General features: G+C 39.1%; 1 protein-coding gene across 2 annotated transcripts in view; it reads left to right on the forward strand.

Annotated features, from left to right (window-relative positions):
* LOC109937923 (chloride intracellular channel protein 5-like) overlaps positions 1-20,806 on the forward strand; it is a 363,088-nt gene that overhangs the window by 306,977 nt on the left and 35,305 nt on the right. For both annotated transcript variants that reach the window (XM_048596548.1, XM_048596546.1), the window contains 2 exons: positions 12,086-12,195; positions 18,805-18,930. In XM_048596548.1, the coding sequence (XP_048452505.1) occupies positions 12,086-12,195; positions 18,805-18,930 (236 nt within the window). The remainder of the gene's footprint in view (positions 1-12,085; positions 12,196-18,804; positions 18,931-20,806) is intronic.

A 20,806-nucleotide genomic window follows, 5' to 3' on the forward strand; every position in this document is an offset into this window, starting at 1 on the left:
ATTCCTGCCTGCCATGTCGGAGGCTTAGGAACCCATTTCTACATGAAAAGTAAGCATTGCATCATTGAAAATATTAATCTCATTCTGGTTAAGCCATTTTTGATTTGATTTATTATTGTCACATGTACCAAGGTACAGTGAAAAGTTTTGTTTTGTGTGCAGTACAGGCAGATCATATTATACAAAGGGTAATAGAATGGAGTGAGGAATACAGTGTTATGGCTGCAGAGAAGGTGCGCAAGGAGAGTGGTCAGCATTTGAGAGGTCCATTCAGAAGCCTAACAGCAGGGAAGAAGCTATTCTTGAATGTGTTAGTACGTGTGTTTAAGGTTCTGTATCTTCTGCCTGATGGAAGAGGTTGAAAGAGATTATAACCAGGATGGAGGAGTCTTTGACAATGTTGGCTGCCTTCTTGAAACAGCAGGAAGTATAGATGGAGTCAGTGGATGAAAGGTTGGCTTGAGTGATGGACTGGACTATGTCTACAACTCCGTAGTTTCTTACATTCCTGGGCAGAGCAGTGCTATATGCATCTGGATAGAATGCTTTCTAAGGTGCATCTGTAAAAATTGGTAAGAGTCTTTATGGACATGCCAAATTTCTTCAGCCTCCTGAGGACGTAAAGGCATTGGTGTGCTTTCTTGACTGTTGTGTCAATGTGGGTGGACGACGACAGATTGTTGGTGATCGCCACTCCTGGGAACTTGACACTCTTGACCATCTCCAACTCAGCACCATTTGATGTAGACAGAGGTGTGCCCTCCACCTTGCTTCCTGAAGTCAATGACCAGCTCTTTTGTTTTGCTGACATTGAGGGAAAGATTGTTATCTTTACACTATACCACCAAGCACTTTCTCTCTCTTTTCTCTATTCTGCCTTGTCATTGTTTGAGATCTGGCCTACAAGGGTGGTGTCGTCAAAAATTGTAGATGGAGTTAGGATGGAATTTGGCCAATCATGAATGTATAGGGAGTACAGTAAGGACTGAGTAGGTATCCAGAGTTTGAAGATTAATTTGTTTGGAATTATGGTTTCATTTTATTTCCTTTCATTTCATTTCATTTCATTTCACTTTTCTCCAATGACTCCAGGCATTAGCCTAAAAAAGTTTTCCAATTTGGTGCTCAGCGAGGAAATATAATCATACTTCTTGTTTGTTGAGTTCACAAAGCAAGGCCCTTTACCAATAAATATGTTGTCAAACAGTCAGCATGATCTAGACATGTCTAGACATGTTTGATTGTTAGAAACCTCATCAAAGATTTAACTATGGAAACATTAAACAAATACCTGTTTTGCATAGCAATCTAATTAATATGAGAAACTTTGTAACTAATGTGATTATTGAATTAACATTCCTTTGGCACTCATCTAGACAATGCCACGTGATGGTAGGGATAGCATTAGTTCTGCTCCCGTTTATACACATGAAGTACTCCAAAAAATAACTTAATCATAGGCGTATTCATTGAATGTCAGTGTGTTCATGGTAGAATGTTAGTTTAATTTTGGAGGAGTTATGAGGAGTTATGAGAATAGACCTGTTCTTCTGGTGACTATCAATATGACGGGTATTAGCAGTGGGAAATGAAGCAAGTTTGTTATTAGTACTTACAAAATAAAACTCCACAGTAGCATTTCACAGCTTTAATTTCCAAACAGCACTTCACTGACTTTAAAATTTTTCATTTCTGTCCTGTGACCTCAAGAAATGTAATAACAAATTAGTATCTATTTTGTGCAGTAGTTTCATGCCTCTTGCAAACTAGATTGAATGCCTGACTTGTTTCTTGACGAGACATCATTCCATAAAACTACTGTCATGTGATGAGGAAGATTTGCAAATGAAGTTGCAGGCCAAATTAATCTCATCTGCCTTAAATGCACTTGCATTATGCTGTTTTTCTTTTTGATTCCAGTAGAATCAGTATTACAACAGAATTTCTACACCACATTGAGCTTTGCCAATTATTTGCTATTTCCTAGATCTTTGTTCGAGGGGAGTACATTGTGTTGAATTACTCCACTGTTTTCTCTGCGTTTTTCACTTGATGAAAGGCTCGTGTCAAACCCAACAGAGTAATAAATATCGAATATCAGTAGTCACTTGACACATTTCATTTGGCTATTGTTGGGTTAGTGATCATGCTGCGTTATTCGTCGTTGAAGTATTGTTAATATTTTTCTGAATGAATGTTGCTTTGATAAGAGTAGCTGGGTCTCACAATTTCAGCAACTCTGGCTTGGGTAGGAACAGTGGAAAGATTTTTAGTGTGTTCTACATTCCTCACCATCCTGCAAATTTTTTTTTTGCTGAAGTTAACAAGACTAAATTAGCAGTTGTTGTTATGATCATAAATAGAAACTTAACACAGTAAAACAAATGCTGAAATGCACAAAAATTCAAAGCAGGATGTTGTTAATCTAGAAGGCTGTGAACAGTACTACTTCAACAGCAGCAATAAATTTAATTTTCCTGCTTTTAACCCAGCAAATTAGCATTTTGAAGTATTGATGCAAAGAAACATTTCTGTGTCCTATTTAGTTGTGATATCACAACAAATTGAAGGTGCCAAATTAGTGCATTTAAATTTTTGGGTTTCAGAATTTTGCCTACAAAACAGGGTAATTGCAACATTTTGCCTTCACTACAGTAACCAATCTGATGCATTGATTGACATAACCATTTGAACATAGAATCTCTACAGTGTGGAAAAAGGCCTTCAGCCCATCAAGCCTTCACTGACCCTCCAAAGAGTATCCCACCCAGACCTAGACCCCTACACTTTCCTCATAACCCTGCATTTACCATGGCTAATCCACTTAGCCTGCAGATCTTTGGACTGATCAAAGAAACAGAAGCCCCCACCAGAAACCAATGCAGACATGGGGAGAATGTGTGGAGTTTGCACAGTCACCCGAGGCTGGAATCGAACCAAAGTCCCTGGGGCTGTGACACAGTAGTACTGACCACTTAGCCACTGTGATGCCAAAAGCACATACTCCAGTTCATCAGCTGAGCCAAAGTTTGTCAGGCAATCAACCCTTGCAACAGGGACTCAGATTTTCTGTTTGGTATCAGCATTTGCACCATTGCAGGTTTATAATGAGATTTACTAGTATGTGGTGATTTCCCACATGAAGTGTTGCAGACACTTCAACTATTTGAATTGGAGTCCTGTTAAGAATATTGAGAGGTACTGTCTTTCAGCATTGTGTGCATTTAGTTACACAAGCAGATAGCTTCTAGTATGAGTGTAGTGCTTTTACATCTCCCTTTCTTTATCATAAGCTAAATCGCAGAAGTGATCATTTTAATTAATGTTTAATAGAATGCACACAAAAATCTTGTATTAAATAAATTGAACAGCATTACATGCAAATATTTAATTTGCTTGGGTGGCATCGAGGAAAAAAAACATTAAATTTTAAGATCTGACAATCTCAGCTTAAAAATGAGAGTGGAAGAAATCTTGCTCCATTCCTACCATCATGGTAGCAATGCCAATCTTCCATCAATCATAGAGTCAGAGTTATACAACATGGAAGCAGAGGCTTCAATTCAACTAGTCCATGCCGACCATATTCCCAAACTAAACCAGTCCCACCTCCTTGAGTTTGGCACTTTTCCCTCCAAACCTTTCCTATTCACGTACTTATCCAAATGTCTCTTAAATGTTGTAACACTATCTGTGTCTACCACTTCCTCTGGCAGTTCATTCCACACACAAACCACTGTGTTTCAAAAACAAAAATTACCCCTAATGTCCTTTTTTAAATCTTTCTCCTCTCACCTTAAAAATATGGACCCTAGTTTTGAATTTCCCCACCTTCGTAAAAAGACCTTTTGCTATTTACCTTATCCATGCCCCTCATGATTTTATAAACCTCAAACTCCTGTGCTCCAGTGGAAAAATGTCCTAGTCTATCCAGCCTATTTTTAAACTCAAACTCCCTCCATTCTCAGCACCATCCTAGTAAATTTATTCTGAACCGTCTCCAGTTTAATGTCTTTCCTATTCAGGGTGACCAGAACTGCACACAGTACTCCAGAAGAGGCTTCACCAATTATTATACAACCTCAGCATGACGTCCCAACTCCTAATATTCAAAGGTCTGAACAATGAAGGCAAGGGTGCTAAATGCCTTCTTAACTACCCTGTCTACCTGTGACACAAATTTACAAGTATTATGTACCTAAACCCCATGTTTCTATGTTCTACAACACTACCCAGGGGCCTACCATTAATTATAAGATCTGCCCTTTGCTTTACCAAAATTCAATACCTTGCATTTATCCAAATTAAACTCCATCTGCCACTCTTCAGCCCATTGACTGAATTGATCAAGATCTCTTTGTAATCTTAGATAACCTTCTTCACTGACGACTAATTCCCCAATTTTGGTGTCATCCACAAACTTACTAACCATGCGTCATTCAAATCACTTATATAAATGACAGACAAAAGTGGATCCAGTGCTGATCCCTGTGGAACACCACTGGTCACGGGCCTCCAGGCTGAAAAACAACTCTGCACCACCACCCTCTGTCTCCTACAGTAATTGTATCCAATTGGTAAGCTCACTCTGAATCCCATGTGATCTAACTTCAGTAATTAGTAAGGCCAGGCGAATTAGGACTAGTGGGTCATAATTGGAACTCGGCAAGGTAGAGATCCTTTTTCCACATGGTAACACTGTGCCCCTTTGATAAACAGAATTCCTAATGATGGCTGGATCAGGTATAAGAGAGTGGAGCATTGTAAATTCAGAGGGGTATATTGGAGTGAGTGATGTATGAGTCACAATTATTATCATCAAAGAGGTGGAGCTGTTTTCTTTCCTGTTTGTTAGTTCTAGTGCCTGATTTATTAAAGTATTGAGTACTGTGTAGAAACAGAGACATAGAAATAGGAATGGGAGTAGGCCAATCAGCCCTTCCAGTCTGCTCTGCCATTAGCTATGATCGTGGTAGTTTGATTATTCTTACCTACCAGTGGAAATCTTTTTAGTTATAGGATTCAATATAATAACTTCCTGATGAACTGTTCAACATATATTAAAAAAAGGACAGCTTTAATTACTGAAATCATCAATTGCATAGTTGCACTCCTCATTTTTCGTGGTGTTATCAGTTTGGTGCCTTCCCTTTCTCCATGTGACAAGACTTTTATTCAGTTCTGAAATAGTGTCAGCGCCTGAACTGTGAATATGTCAACTTTCACCACTGACTGTTTGTTTCACCTTTTTCTTTTAATATCCCAAGCTTCTAATATCCAGTATTTTCTTTATAATTCCACTATTATCTGTTGTTTACCGGAGGTGCATAGATTGAGACCTTTTCTCTTTTTGCTATTTGTCAAGAGGGAGTTTGATCTAATGGAGACAATGGAATTTCCATAAATATTTCAACTGCAATAATGAGTTTAAATTTCAGCCTTGGCTTTCACCACCTGTCTCTCATTTATAACTTGTAAAGGAACTTCAATGCTCTTGAATAGAAAACAGAGTGGAAATTTGGCTCCAATTCACTTTATGTTGCAAATATCATTGCACTTTACAGCAGTGAGTTGGAATGCAGATTTACTTTTAAGAAATACAGTAACTAAGCCAAACATATTTCAAAATACCTTGTCCATTATCAACTTCGTGACAGGCAGTAGTATGACTGAGTACCACCATTGAAAACAGAGTCTTGTGGAGTGGGGAAGAGGTGTGGTGATCAAAGCTGGATAGTGCACTGGATTAGTAGATTGCCTTTCATACTTGAGTTCTTAAGGTTAAATTCAATATAAATTGATGGGATGGAAGTCTTCTGTGTCCAGTAGCTAAATATGTCTGTTGTGAGGCTGTGTAGTCTCAGTCTTGGCAATATTAAACTCTCTCTTCCAGGAACAGAGAATTGTGGACCCACAACACTTGAATGTACAATCTCGCTGGCATGTTAATATTAGACTGAGGAAGTCTTGCAGCGACCTGGATATCATTGTTCCGATGTTTTGTTAAATTTAGAACTTAGCTGATCTCTCAGGTGGAAGTAAAATATCTTGCAGCATCATTTAGAGCAGAGTAGAAGAGTTCTCCTGGTGTCTTGACCAATATTTATCCCTCAGCCCAATCCTGTTGGCAAGAAGGCCACATCATTGTCATTGGGCCGACCACAGCAGCTCACCAGCTCCAGCCTGTCAAATATCATATGGTCCTGAGGCCAGACATCCATGAGGAATGTAGCTTGGCAAGGGTGATCATGGAACAGTGGTTCAGCTCTAAGACTCGTAAAATGAAATTTACTTGTGCCATTTTGATATCTCCCCCATTGTGCATCTGTGAAACTAGGTGGAAAAAGCTCAGCCCACACTCTATCCAGTTATTCATCGCCATTGCAATTGCAGCCCAAGTGTGTTAACACATTAGAATAAGAATGGCAGCTCAGTGATTGCATTATTGGACCAAAAATCTAGAGACTGGACAATAAATTGGAAATGAGTTCAATTTCCACCAGGACAGCTGAAGAACTTAGGTTCTGATAAATAAATCAGGAATAAAACTGCTAGTATCAGTAAATGGTGATTGTGGCATTTGTGGGTAGAGGCATGCTGCTACCATTCCACTTATCATTGACTAAGTCTAAGAGTCTAGTTGGTTTACCATGGTACAGGAACAACCGCTAGTAAATCTTAACAAGAGTCTTAGTTCTGAGGAAGGGTCACCGGACCTGAAATATTAACTGATTATTTTTTCTTCACAGATGCTACTAGGTCTACTTAGCTTTTCTAGGAACTTCTGTTTTTGTTCCTGATTTACAGCATCTGCAGCTCTTTTGGTTTTACTTAACAAGACTCCACTTAACAAACATCTGTTGGGCTAACAGGTGCAATATATCACTTGATAGCAGTTCTGTACAAGTTACATTAGCTAGCTAAATATTATGACTCCTGATCGTCTTTGTAAAAGATGTTGCATCTGTCCCTTTTCAAGATCCAGAACTATCTCCGCATTTCCCCACCTATAACTGTATAACATAATCAGATTGAGTGGAACCTAATGCAGCCTAATGAAACGTTAATTCTTTCAGAACCATTATCCTGTAAACAGTGATCATGAAGCTGTCATAATATTCTAATAACATGCCTGATTCACTACTTGCCCATCATGGAAGGAAATACTTTGTCCTCTGGTCTGGCCTATATGGGGCTTCCAATGTAGGTGACTGTTGTGTTCTCTCAGAATGATCCAGCAAGTCACTCATTTGTATCAAAACAGTTGTGAAAATTTTATTTGGAATAAATCTGATGGACCACCTAGTATTAGCCACTGCCACAACCAGCCCATTTGACCCTATAAAGTCTATCTCAATAATGGCTTAGGACTTGTGCCAAAATCAGAAAAAAACTGTACCACACATTAGTGAAGCAATAGCAGAACATCCTACTTTAATCTAAAAGATGTCTCATCACTACAGACTAGTCCGATGTCATATCTGCATTCTGGTACTCACAGGTTCTTTGTATTCATATTTAATAGTGTGAAGTGAAGACCAGACGTTTCTTCATAATAAGCAACAACGACATATAGGAGCTTTAAAAATCTCACAGCCCTTCACAGGGGCATTATAAAATGAAGAATGACACTGAGTCACTTAAGAGGTATTGGGTCAGATGGCCAAGTCAAATAAATAGTTTTCAGGAGTGTTTCAGAACAGTGTGTTACAGAGGTGGAAATGTGTAGGGAGGGTATTCAAGAATTTGGATCCTAGGCAACAAAAGCACAGCTACAATTAGTGAAGTGATTAAAATTGGGAAAAGCAAGAGTCAAAATTAGAGTAGCAGGGATATGTCAGAGTTGGGGGTTGGAGGAGATTATGGAAGTAGGGAAGGATGAAGCTTTGGAGGGATTTAAAACTAAGATGAGGATTTTAAAATCAATATATTGTCCAGGAGTGATGGGCAGGATTGGAATGAGGGTGAGGGGCGTTGGGGGAGGGGGTGGTGGTGGATGTAAATGGAGACATGGGCAACAGAATTTTGGATGGCATCAAATTTATGGAGGGTAAAATATTGGAGAGCAGCCAGCAGTACATTGTAGTAGTCATTTCTAGAGGCAACAAAGACATGAATAAATATCTTAGTAGTAGATGAGCAGAGATAAATGGAGAAGTCTGTTGATGGTATTAGGTAGACATTGACAATATTAATGATGGCATGAACGTAAGTTCGAAAATTATTATGGGGTTAAATATAACACCTAGGTTGGAAACAGAATGACTTAATCACAGCCTGGTGTCAGATGAAGGGACAAAGCCAAAAACCACAGGCCTTTGGAATGGGAGCTGAAATAAGGGTGAGTTTTTATCTTTTTACTCTTCCATGTGAAATGTTTTGTAAGTCTGACGTCTTTGAGATTGCACTTTCTGCTGTGACAATTTAAAGTTATGATGCACATGATTAAGGGAGGTGTGATATGACAGCTCTGTGCAGGACGGAGGATTTTTGAATACTAGATTGATATTTGATGCTAAGGGTAAGCCCAGAACTACTCATTAGCTTTTTTTCTAATCTATTGGTGTTCAATGTTAGTGTATTAAGACATGAAAACCAATGTTACATAGCATTGCTATTGCTATGGCTATTACAGTGATCATTAAAACAAATAATGTGGGAAGTTCAGGAGCAGTATGTAAGTGAAAACAACTAACTGCAAATGTATGATGTGTGGGTGAGAAGAATAACTGTAAATTCTAACAGCTGCATTCCAATCAATCAAAATACTTCTCATTACACTATCATGCAATTTTAATTGTATTGGGATTATATTTTTGCTCTTAATATTTGTTGAGATTGCATTTGATTTCTTTGTGATAGAATGCCTACCAAATCAATAAATTAGGCCTGTACAATATTTGCAGGACTTTTGTTTTCAGCCTCCAGTGAAATGCATTCTATGGGGAGCTAAGGTATCAGCTGTTCTTCAACAAAAAGTGAATGGTGTTCTAACAAAGACCCAGCTGTTCTTTATTGACAGAAAATGCAGAGACAGATGGAACCTGTAGATAATATAAAAGCACAGTAGTTATTTTGTTATCACGAGAAACTTCTGCCCCGCAGTTCATTTGGAATCAGAATAAAGATGTTACCTTTACATCTAAACCAAAAGGAACTGCATTAGGTTTTGAGAAAATAATGTAATAATAGTGACACTGATAACATCACATTCTTTGGATGAAGCATATATCATACCTGCAAGTTGCAGGTCTAATGTGTGCTGATGTTTACATTAGGAGTTTCAAAGCCTTCTGATGAAAATATTGGGACCAATAACAAAACTGTTTGAGGAGCGTTCAGATAAATTTACCTTTCTGACTTAGAAGGCAAGATTTTGAGCATGTCCAAATGAAACTCGAATACTAAAAGTTTCTTGGTCAGTTAGGAAGAAATCTCCTTCTGTACTTCTGATGCGCTAAGTATATGATTACCAGAAGCAGAAGAATAGGCCATTAAAAATTGGATTCCAGTGTTAATTATTTTAAAAACAAGTTATTATGAATAACAGAGGGACAAGGTTCCAAACATAGGAACAAGTTGGGGCAGCTCAGTGGCTCAGCGGTTAGCACTACTGCCACATGGTGCTAGGGACCTGGGTTCAATTCCACCCTCGGGTGACTGTGTGGATTTTGCTCATTCTCCCCACGTTTGCGTGTTTCTGCCGGGTGCTCCACTTTTCTCCCATAGTCCAAAGATGTGCGGCTTAGGTGGATTGGCCATACTAAAATGCCCGTAGTGTCCAGGAGTATGTAAATTAGGTGGATTAGCCGTTGGAAATGCAGGGTAACAGGGAAAGGGTACGGAGATGGGTTTGGGTGGGATGCTGCTCGGAGAGGCAGTGTGGACTTGTTTCCACATAGAGATTCTAGGATTATTATGTAGCCAGTCCACTAATATCTAGAGAAGCTTCAATTCTGGCAATACAATGAAACTGGGCATTGGATTGAAATTCTGTAGAAAGTTATCTTTGTGTTCATCTATTTGCATAAAATATAGTAATGAACTCACGGGCCTTTCTAAAGTGGGTTAACAACTTGATTGAGCTAATTCATATAGAATTTAATACTAGTGTGTTAACCAGTGAGCTAAGAACAGTGATCAGTGGAATTTCAATTCCATTTGAGAATATAAGAATAAGCATGTGCAAGCTGATTCATTTGGGACCACAAGCCCTTCCCTTTTCACTTTTGAGGTTGTTTGAATGATTGTCATAGCAATCTAAATTTCAATTGCCCTGGTCTGACTGATGTCTGGGGCAATTTTTTTTAAAGATTTGAAGCCTAGATTTCCAATCCATTACATATGAATTGTTAGAAATTAGTTTTAGCAATCACAAATAGAAACATGCTGTATGCATAGAGTTTTCCGATGTGAGTTTATTATTGTCATCATCTTCATCTCCAGATGCATATAAAGTTATACATGGGGAAGCCTTGTGATAGGAGGTGAAATTTTCAGATAAGTGAATCACAAAGAAGTGGGACTTTAAAATAGGTGGGCTGTTGCAACAATTGTTTGAAAACTCGATTGTTTAGCTCAAAATATATTTCAGCCAATTAGCAGCCTTTACAGAGACCAAGCGGAGGAAGTGATTAGAGAGTAGTAGGAACTCCAGGTCAGTGTCAGTTTGCAAGCAATTGATGCCATTTCCCAGCTCCAACTTTCCTGTTTGAGTGCAGAAATATAATGAGGTAGTTTCCAAGATCCGCTACTTCTGAGCTACATCACAGCGTCATCGCTATAAGTTGTTATTACAAGGAGATGGTGTTGGGCTTTAGGCCACAGCTCACTGGTACTGTCATTCAATATTGCTGATAGTTTCAAGTGTCCTTGTTTCTGGCTGTTACTGACTCAGCCTCTGTACAGACAATGTTCCACTGTCCTTGCCAGCTAAGTACACCAGTGTCCGCATATTGGCTACAATCTCAAAGTTCCTTGTGACTGTATCAGCATGTTGGTTATTCATTGGTCTGCCAAGCTTGCCTTAATGAATGTCAGTCGTGCCTTCAGTGTCAAGTGAGTGGGTGCAATAAAGATCTAATATTAGTCTTTTAGATGTTCACATATCTCAGTGGGTCTGCTATATTCACTTGCTTTTGAAATAGGCATATTTACCTTTATTACTAATAATCATCATCATTAATCGTTGAAATCCACAGATGTGAAAGCGCCAGTAAACACAGAACACTTCATGTTACACTGTTTGACTGTGCATTGTGCTGCTCTTCTTCTAAACGTGAGAATTAAATGCATGGGAAAGCCATTGGTATGCTGGAGGCAGAAATAAATCCTGTTGTATGTGTGTTTGAAGATGGATGTGGAACAGTTCGTGGTAACTAGAACTTATCATTGAATGTACATTATAGAGAGAGCCAGAAGACTTTGGAGCAAGTACTTGTACATAATGTCATTTGACCTGATGACTAGTGATGTCATCAGCATTAATAGCTACTACTTTTAATTTAAAAAAAACTTGTATTCATATAGCGCCTTCCACAAACTCAAGACATCTCTGTAGTCAATTAAGTACTTTTTGTTGTATGGTTACTGTTGTAAGTAGGAGGTGCAACAACCAGTTTCACTCAGGAAGAACCCACAAATAGCAATACATTAATGACCAGGTAACATGTTTTATTAAAGCTCGTCGAGAGATATGTTTTGGCCAGGATACCAGGAAGAACTTCCCTGCCCTTCTTTGAGTAATGTCACAGTATCTTTTAGAAGAAAAAGGGCTTTATTACTAATCGGTTTCAATTTCTCATTGGAAAGACACAGGGAAAGCATAAATGCTAATGGAAAAATGCTTTTTCTAGAAGAAAGAAAATGGTTTAGAAATGGCTGGAGTGCACTTATCTTAAAACTTGGATCTTACCTAATCTTTTCCTCATACTTCTCAATCTACCAAAACCGGGCATCCACATAGTGTAGTTGTAATTACAAAAAGAGCCTGCACTCTCAAATGTGACTAAGTTGAAAATAATGTGGAAATTGAACTTTTCCTCTTTGCAGACAATGTATCAATTGCTGTTTGATTCTCCTGCAGGCTGGCATTGATGGAGAGAGAATCGGAAATTGCCCCTTTTCTCAGCGTCTCTTCATGATTTTGTGGCTGAAAGGTGTTGTGTTCAATGTCACAACAGTTGACTTAAAGAGGTAAGGGACTAAAGTTCATTTGAAGTAAATTCTTATGCAGAACACATGCCACTTAACAAATCACATGCATTTAAAAGGGACTATAAACATTTATAAAGAGATTATTCAAGGATTTTGCTTTTGTAAAGGTATCTTCTTTAGCTCTTGGGTTGTTTCTTCATATCTCATTCTCTCTTGTATTTGGCATTCACTTTTGCAGTCTGTTACCCCATCCCTCCAGCTTCACTACCACTTTGACCTTGCTGTTAGTGACAGGGCTATCAGCTGCCTGAGTCCTGCATTTTGGAATTTTTGACTACTACTTCCCTTTCCTTGTTTAAAATTGTCCTGGAAATCTCGTTTCAGTTAAGCATTTGTGCGCCTGTCTTAAGCTCTCATAGATTGCAGTTAGTCCAAACACTCATCCGGTGGTGGTGTTGACTGACTTTTTATTATGGCTTTCAAATACTTTATTTTTCATGTGGTTGAGGTGCAGACACCCGAGTTGAGTTTTTTTTCATTTGTGGGAAAGGGGTGCTGAGGCCGTTTTTAAGGCTGACTCGATAAAATGTTGCAAACATTAGAGGAAAGCCACTCCATTCCGGTGATTAAACACAAGAGTGTTATTCAGTCTGTATGATTCTGTATCTCATTTGAATCTTTTTGTCTAGAATAGGGTGCAGTCATGTCATTCCCATGAATCATTAGATTGTCTTTTGGTTATACATCTATGACATGCCATATTGTTTTTGTATAAAAAGATACCATTCAAATTAAGTTGATGTTGGACCCAAATAGCATTATTTCTTAACCACCTGTGTATTTGTCAGGCCGTTAAAAATGTCACTCAAATATGAAGTCAGGCCACTAGACAAGAAAAGGAAATATTTGTCTATGCATATTCATTGATACTACTAATGATACTCTATAGACATTAATTTTCACTGATAGTAATGTATTTGGACCAGAAGAATCTTCGCTTTCTTTATATCAGCAGGATCCACCAAACTCAATTACCAAACGGTGAGGGTGAGGGTGTTTTGTCAACTTAGAAGCAAAGAATCCCTACAGTGTGGAAGCAGGTCATTGAGTCCATCGAGTCCACACCGACCCTCTGAAGAACATCCCCCTCAACCCTGTCCCTGTCATCCTACATTTCACATGGCTAATTCACCTAAACTGAATATTCCTTGACACTATGGGCAATTTAGCATGGCCAATCCACCTAAACTGCACCTCTTTGGTTTGTGGGAGGAAACTTGACCACCTGGAGGAAACCTATGCAGATGAGGGGTGAACATGCAAACTCCACACAGATATTGGCGGAGTCAAACTCAGGTTCCTGGCGCTAACCTCTGAGCCACCATGCCACCCTTGAACTTCTTGAACTTCTATTTACTTAATTGGATTTAAAATATCATGAAATTCAGTATTATTACTAAAATAATTAGTGTCATCGTTCAAAATCCTCCTACAAAGGAATAGTGATTTGAAACCAGTAGCTAATCAGAAAGTCATCTGTTTGAATTTCTGGGCTGTTTGTCACTCAGACTGTCTTGAGTCAGTTGACTGAACTCATCAGTTCTGTGCTGGTCAGAAATCACATGATACCAGGTTATAATCCAACAGGTTTATTTGAAATCACAAGCTTTTGGAGTCTCACTCCTTCTCCAGGTGTTCGTGAGGAAGGTAGTATTAGACACAGAATTTATAAGTCAAAGATCAAAGGTGCACACCATTGATGAGGATGTATTAAACAAACCTAAGATGCTGTTAAATCTTTAATCAGTTAGAAGATTTTAATTGATTAATATGTATATGTAAATCCCTGAATTCCTTTCAAGTCACTGTCCTGAGAGAACTAAGGTTGTATCAGTACAAGGAAGAGGTGACATTTCAGGTCAGACAATGCATGTAAGGTGTGAGGCCTTGTTTCGAATCTGGTTGTGTTTTAGTTTGGAGTCAGATTCTCTCCCTCTCACCCAGATACAGACACTCTCACACTCACTCTCACACTGTCACACTCACATTCTCTCTCTCTCTCACACACACGTGCGATCACACATATGAATCGAAGTGGTGAATTTGTATTTTCAGATATATTTAATACTGTTCAAAAAGCTCACAATTTATAGACAGTCAGTCAATGTGGTGTTTTATAAATTCCTACTTTAGAAATAAAATCAGTCTGACTCCAAACCAAAACACACACAGATTCTAAACAAGGTCACACCTCTAATGTAACATAGTGTGGAGCTGGCTGAACACAGCAGGCCAGGCAGCATCAGCAGAGCAGGAAAGCTGATGTTTTGGGTCGGGACCCTTCTTCAGAAATGGGGGAGGGGAAGCGGGCTCTGAAATAAATAGAGAGGTGGGGGTTGGGCTGGGAAAGGTAGGTGGGATGGTGATAGCAGGTAGGTAGTGGTGGGGATTGGTCAGTGAGGTGGGAGGAGCGGATAGGTGGGAGAGAAGATGGACAGGTCAAGGAGGCGGGGATGAGAGGGAGGGTTGGTCTTGGGATGAGGCCGTGGGTGGGGAGATTTTGAAGCTAGTAAAGTCCACATTGAGACCATTGGGTTGTAGGCTTCCAAGGCAGAATATGAGGTGCTGCTCCTCCAGTTTCCAGGTGGCGTCATTGTGACACTGGAGGAGGCCCAGGATGGACATGTCGCCCAGGGAGTGGAAGGGGGAGTTGAAGTGGTTCCTGACTGAGGTGTTGTCGTTTGTCGCCACCAAGCGTAGGTGCTCCACAAAGCGGTCTCCAAGCCTCCACTTGGTTTGCCCGATGTAGAGGAGGCCACATCGGGAACAGCGGATACAATAGACCACATTAGCAGATGTGCAGGTGAACATCTGTTTAATGCGGAAGGTTTTCTTGGGGCCTGGGATAGAGGTGAAGGGAGAGGTGTAGGGGCAGGTGTAGCACTTCCTGCAGTTGCAGGGAAAGGTTCCAGGGGTGGTGGCGCTAGTGGGGAGTGTGGCGCGGACAGGGGAGTTGTGGAGAGAGCGGTCCCTCCGGAAGGCAGATAAGGGTGGGGAGGAAAATATATCCTTGGTAGTGGGGTCAGATTGCAGGTGGCGGAGAATGATGCGTTGAACCCGGAGGTTAATGGGGTGATACGTGAGGACAAGGGGAATTCTGTCTTTGTTCTTATTGCAGGGAGGAGGTGTGAGGGCTGAAGTGCGGGAAACACAAGCAATGCGAACGAAGGCATTTTCGACCACTGAGGGAGGGAAGTTGTGGTCCTAACATGCATTGTCTGACCTAAAATGTCACCACTTCGTTACACTGATAAAACCTTTAGTTCTCTCAGGACCATGACTTGAAAGGAATTCAGGGGTTTACATATACATATTACTCAATTAAAACTTCTAACTGATTAAAAATTTAACAGCTTCTTAGATTTGTTTAGTACATCCTCATCAGTGGTGTGCACCTTTGATCTTTTACTTATAAATTCTATATTTGATACTATCTCTCTCATTAACACCTGAAGAAGGAGTGAGACTCCAAAAGCTTGTGTTTTCAAACAAACCTGTTGGACTATAACCCGATGTCATGTGATTTCTGACCTTGTCCACCCCAGTACAACACTGGCACCTCCACATCAGTTCTGTGCTGGATAGCTGTTTGGGATTCTGCAAAATGATGAGGCATTCAAGCTCAAAGAGAAGTGGACTCTTGCTGCTAACACCTCAGCTTCTGTCAGATGGTCATGGGCATTAATGATAATTGTGTAGAGTTCAGCAACAAGATGATTTGATCTATCCAGAGCTGCACAGAGGAATTAAAAAATCGGGAGGCTACAGTATCAATTCCTCAAGTAAGTTGAATGATTCTTTACAATTAGAATTAAAATTAACTCTCTATTTTCTTAAGGGTTTTAAAATGAACCCTTTTTTGTATTAAGTTCGTTAAACATGCCAAATGTTTTGTCTAGACTTCTGAAAATTAGGCTGACCACAAGACTAAAAATCAGAGGTAACCCACGGGGCTAATAACAGTGACAAACCTAAAATTAATATCAGCAGAGAAAATGTGTTGGAGAAGCTGAAGTGACTAAAAGAAGACAGATATCTGGAACTGATGACCTTCATCCTCTGGTTCTAATTGAAGTTGCTCCAGGGAGAATTCTGGTTTTCCAAAGTTTTGTAGGTTGGAGAGTGCTCCCAGTAGACTGAAAGCTATCAAAATGTAGTACAGCTATTCGAGAAAGGAAAGAGTAAACAGACCTACAGGCCAGTTAACCAAACATGAATCATCAGGAAAATTCTGAAATCTATTATTCAGGAAATTTTAACAATCAGCTTAGGATATATTAATTTGATCTGATAGAGTTATTATTGTAGTATGAAAGGGAAATTGTCAAATTTATTCAATTTTTTGAGGATGTAGTTACTATGGTAGATAAAGAGAAATCAGAAGATATAGTATACATGGTTTCCAAAAGGCATCTGATAAGTTGCCACAGAAAAGTTTAATACACAAAGGAAGGGCTCATGGAGTTGGGGAAATTATATCAGTGTGAATAGTGGACTTGTTAATGGACAGAAAATAGGGGCAGAGATAAGCTGGGCATTTGCACGTTGCCGCCTATTCATAGTAAAATACCACAGGGATCAGTGTTAGGTCTCAGTTATTTATAATCTGTTAATGTGTTCGGTGAAGAAATCAACAGTAATAGGTGTATAGGAACAGGAGTAGGCCATTCGGCCCTTTGAGCCTTCTTCTGCATCATTCAGTATGATGATTGTTTATCAAGTACTTCAATACCTTTCACTCAGTCCGTCCCTTTTACGCTACTGGTAATCAGAAATATATCAACCTCAACCTTACACGTACTCAAAGACTGACCGTCCACACCCTAATGGTGGAGAATTCCAAAGATTCTCAACCCTCTAAGTTGTAAAAAAATTTTCCTCATCTCAGACCTAAAGTGGCATGCCCCTTCATGTTAAATTGTGCCCATTGGTTCCAGACCCTGTCCCACAACCAGTGGAAACACCCTACCTGCATCTACCCTATCTCTTTAAATATTTTGCAGATTTCAATGAAATCACCTCTCCTCCTTTTGAGACTCCAGAGAGCACAGACCCAGTGCTCATAGGAAAGTCCTGTTATTTTGGGAACAAATCTGATGAATGTTTATTGCATTCCCTCTGGCTTAATATCTTTCCTGAGGCAAGGAGTCCAAAATGCCAGATATGTTCTAACCAAGCTCCTTTTACAATTGAAGCAAGACTTCATTACTCCTGTACTCAAGTCCTCTTGCAATAAAGGATAATGTTCCAGTAGCTGCCTTAATAACTTGCTGCACCTACGTCAGCCTTCAATTACTCATGAACAAGGACACCTAGGTCCATTTGTGCATCTACATTTTCTAACCTCTCACCATTTAAGAAGTACTCTACACTTCTGTTTATCCCAACAGATTAGATAACCTCACACTTAGCCATATTTAACCTGTCATGTTCTCATCCATTCATAAGGCCTGTCCAAACCATCCTGACACACTTTACATCTTTCTCGTAACACATTCCCTCTTTACTCTGTATCACCCACAAATCTGAAAATATGCAAATTTAGTCCCCAACTCCAAATCATTAAAATAAATTCTGAACAGCTGGGTCCTAAATACTCGTCTTTGTCGTACCCAGTAATCACAGCCTGCCAGGGCAAGAATAACCCATTTATTCCAACTGTTTTCTGTCTATTAGCCAATCATTAATCCATAACAGTACATTATCTCCCATCCCTTCTGACAATCTTAAGTATACAATAGTCATCAACTATGCTTTATCAATTTTGTTAGTAATATTGAATTTTTGGAAGATGATCACTAATGATTTGACTATATCTATAGTAACCTCTTTCACACTCTGGAATCTAGACTTTCAGGAACCAGAATCTACATGTAATGAATCCACGTTTGTTGTAACCAAATGTTACTGCTATTTCTGGCAGTTTGGGCTTTTTTAAAAAATGTATTCAAGTTTGTTATTGAAAGCTATATGAAAAGGCAAACTGTGAGAAGGTTGCGAAGAGAGAGACAAGATAACTGAATGATCACTAAGGTGGCAGTTGGAAAATGTGGAGAAGTGTGAAGTTATTCAACCTATATAAAAGAATTGTAAATGTTGATATTCAGTGAGGTTTGGATATACTTAGACAGAAATTGTTTCTCCTGGCTGGGGACCACAGACCATGGGAGCACAACCTCAGTTTAAAGGGGTTGATCATTTAAGACTGAGATTAGGAAAGATTTTTCCAGTCAAAGTTGTGGATGCTCCATCATTGTATTATTTATGACCGAGATTTTTTGTGTCTCAAGGAATCATCAAAGAATACAGGAAGCAGGCAAGAAAGTGGATTTGAGGCAGATGATCAACAGTTCTAATTTCCGATATTATTTATTCCATTTCATTTTCCAATAATTGTCTCAAATTTGTTATTTTTTGTAAATTGGTTAACTGTTTCAAATCTCAGCAGTTTCTGATAGAACCAAAATAATATTCTGTCAGCCTTAGCCCAGTTCACTTCAGAGAACTAAACAATTCAGAGCTGAGAGTTCTGCAGTATATTTGCAATTATTGTTGCAATTATTGATAAGTTTTATTTCTTATTTATAGAAAACCAGCTGACCTGCATAATTTAGCTCCTGGTACTCACCCTCCATTCCTGACCTTTAACGGAGATGTCAAGACAGATGTCAACAAAATTGAAGAATTCTTGGAGGAAATGCTGTGCCCACCAATGTAAGTACATAACGGGACACCTTTAATTTTTATACAGTGAACCCTGGTTCTGAAAATCCTCTGTATTTCAGCGCTTGACAGTCTCTCAGCATTGAGATAATACACTTCTATTTTATTCTTTGGGGCAAAATAGAGAATTTTACATTTTCCTACATTATACTTTGTTTGTCAGATCTTTGCTGAGTTACTGAAGTTACCTATTTCTCTCTTTGTATCTTCTTCATGTCCGCTTCACAGTTTACTTTCCTACCTAAATTTGCTGATGATGTAAAGTTATCAACCATAGCTTTGGTTCCTTCGTCCAAACCATTTATAAAATTTGTAAAAAGTTGAGGCACCAGCACTGATCCCTATGGCACACCAATATTTGCTTTCTATTAGCTAGTCAATGTGTTACCTACATGAATAAGCTCCTATTTTCCTCAATAGCCTTTGATGAGGCCCCTTATCAAAAGCATAAAATAAGTACAGTATATTTATTGTTCTCCTTTATCCACTGCATATATTAATTCTTCAAAGAACTCCAGTAGATTGGTTAAATGTCAGGCAGGACCCAGAATAGATCCCCCTCATTTACCCTAAATTTATAACTACATTTCCACACTGCAATAATCTTAACTTTCAGATTTGGTAAAATTCTTAAATGTAAAATGTAATTTTTAAACAAGTGAAAGGGGGAGTGAAACAAGTGTAAAAGAACAACAGGGAATAAGTAATAGGTTGGAAGACAGGACTGAATGGATGATTAAAGTTAGCTGCTATTTTAAAATCTGCTGCTTAGTATATTGCAGAAGTCCTAACATCAAAGGAATAAATGTAAAAGCAAAATTCTGTGAATGCTGGAAAAATAAATTTAAAATAGATCATGTGGTCAATAATTAACAAGTCAAGCAGTGACTGAAAGAGAAACAACTAACATTTCAGGTCTGATGAAAGGTCACTAATCTGAAACATTGGCTAGGGTTTTTAGGATGGTGGGATTTCCCTTTCTGCCACCCAAGCAGTCAGTCAGTAATACCTCACTATCAATACTGGCTGACCACAGGCATTTGTTGCCTGGGGATAGGACTTGCGCCCTTCACTCAGGAGCCAGTCCTGAATTTGAGAGTTGTGGGCCAATCCGATTGATTGCTGTCAAGTCTCAGCAGTGCCTGATGCTGCAATGGACAAAACTGGGACTACAAGTCATAGCAAATGGAAGTTATTGTGCAGTTGCTGGAGAGAGGAGGAGGTATTCACAGGTCCACACCTTAAGGACACTTAAAGTCCTCCATTGGGACAGGACAAGTAAACCAGGCTAAATCTAAATCCTCACACCATAAAATTGCAGAGAGGTTGAAAACATCAGCGAAATCTGGTTTTCCAGAGTCATTTGCTAGTAGGGAACCTGAGTAATGTGGTAAATAGACAATTTATTGGAGGTTCTGGCCTTGCACTCATTAGGACAAATGGCAATATAAAGTAGAATAATGGATTTTATACTGTATAAGAAAAGTATGCTGATTGGTTGGCAAGTAGCCTCTGATTAGTAGAGATATTACAATGGAGAAGACACTAATTAGATGATTGACAGCTAATTGCCAAACTTTGTTTATATTTAAACCTCTCCGCTTTGCCCTTACTCCATGATGTGGATGTGGAGCAGTGCTCTGAAAGCTTCTGATTTCAAATAAGCCTGTTGGATTATAACCTGGTGTCGTGTTATTTCTGACTTATTCTGATTGGCCACGGCACTGCCCTGAGCAATAAACCAGAAAATGGCTGTGACTTATTCCATTGAAAAGGCATTGGTTGTTGAAATTTTTATTGGTTTTCTTTGTTCATGTTACATTCATTAGGGTATTGAAAAATGTTTTTCTCAACAATATTCAAATCT

Source organism: Rhincodon typus, chromosome 5 (genome assembly GCF_021869965.1).
Source record: "Rhincodon typus isolate 14 chromosome 5, sRhiTyp1.1, whole genome shotgun sequence".
Taxonomy (NCBI): domain Eukaryota; kingdom Metazoa; phylum Chordata; class Chondrichthyes; order Orectolobiformes; family Rhincodontidae; genus Rhincodon; species Rhincodon typus.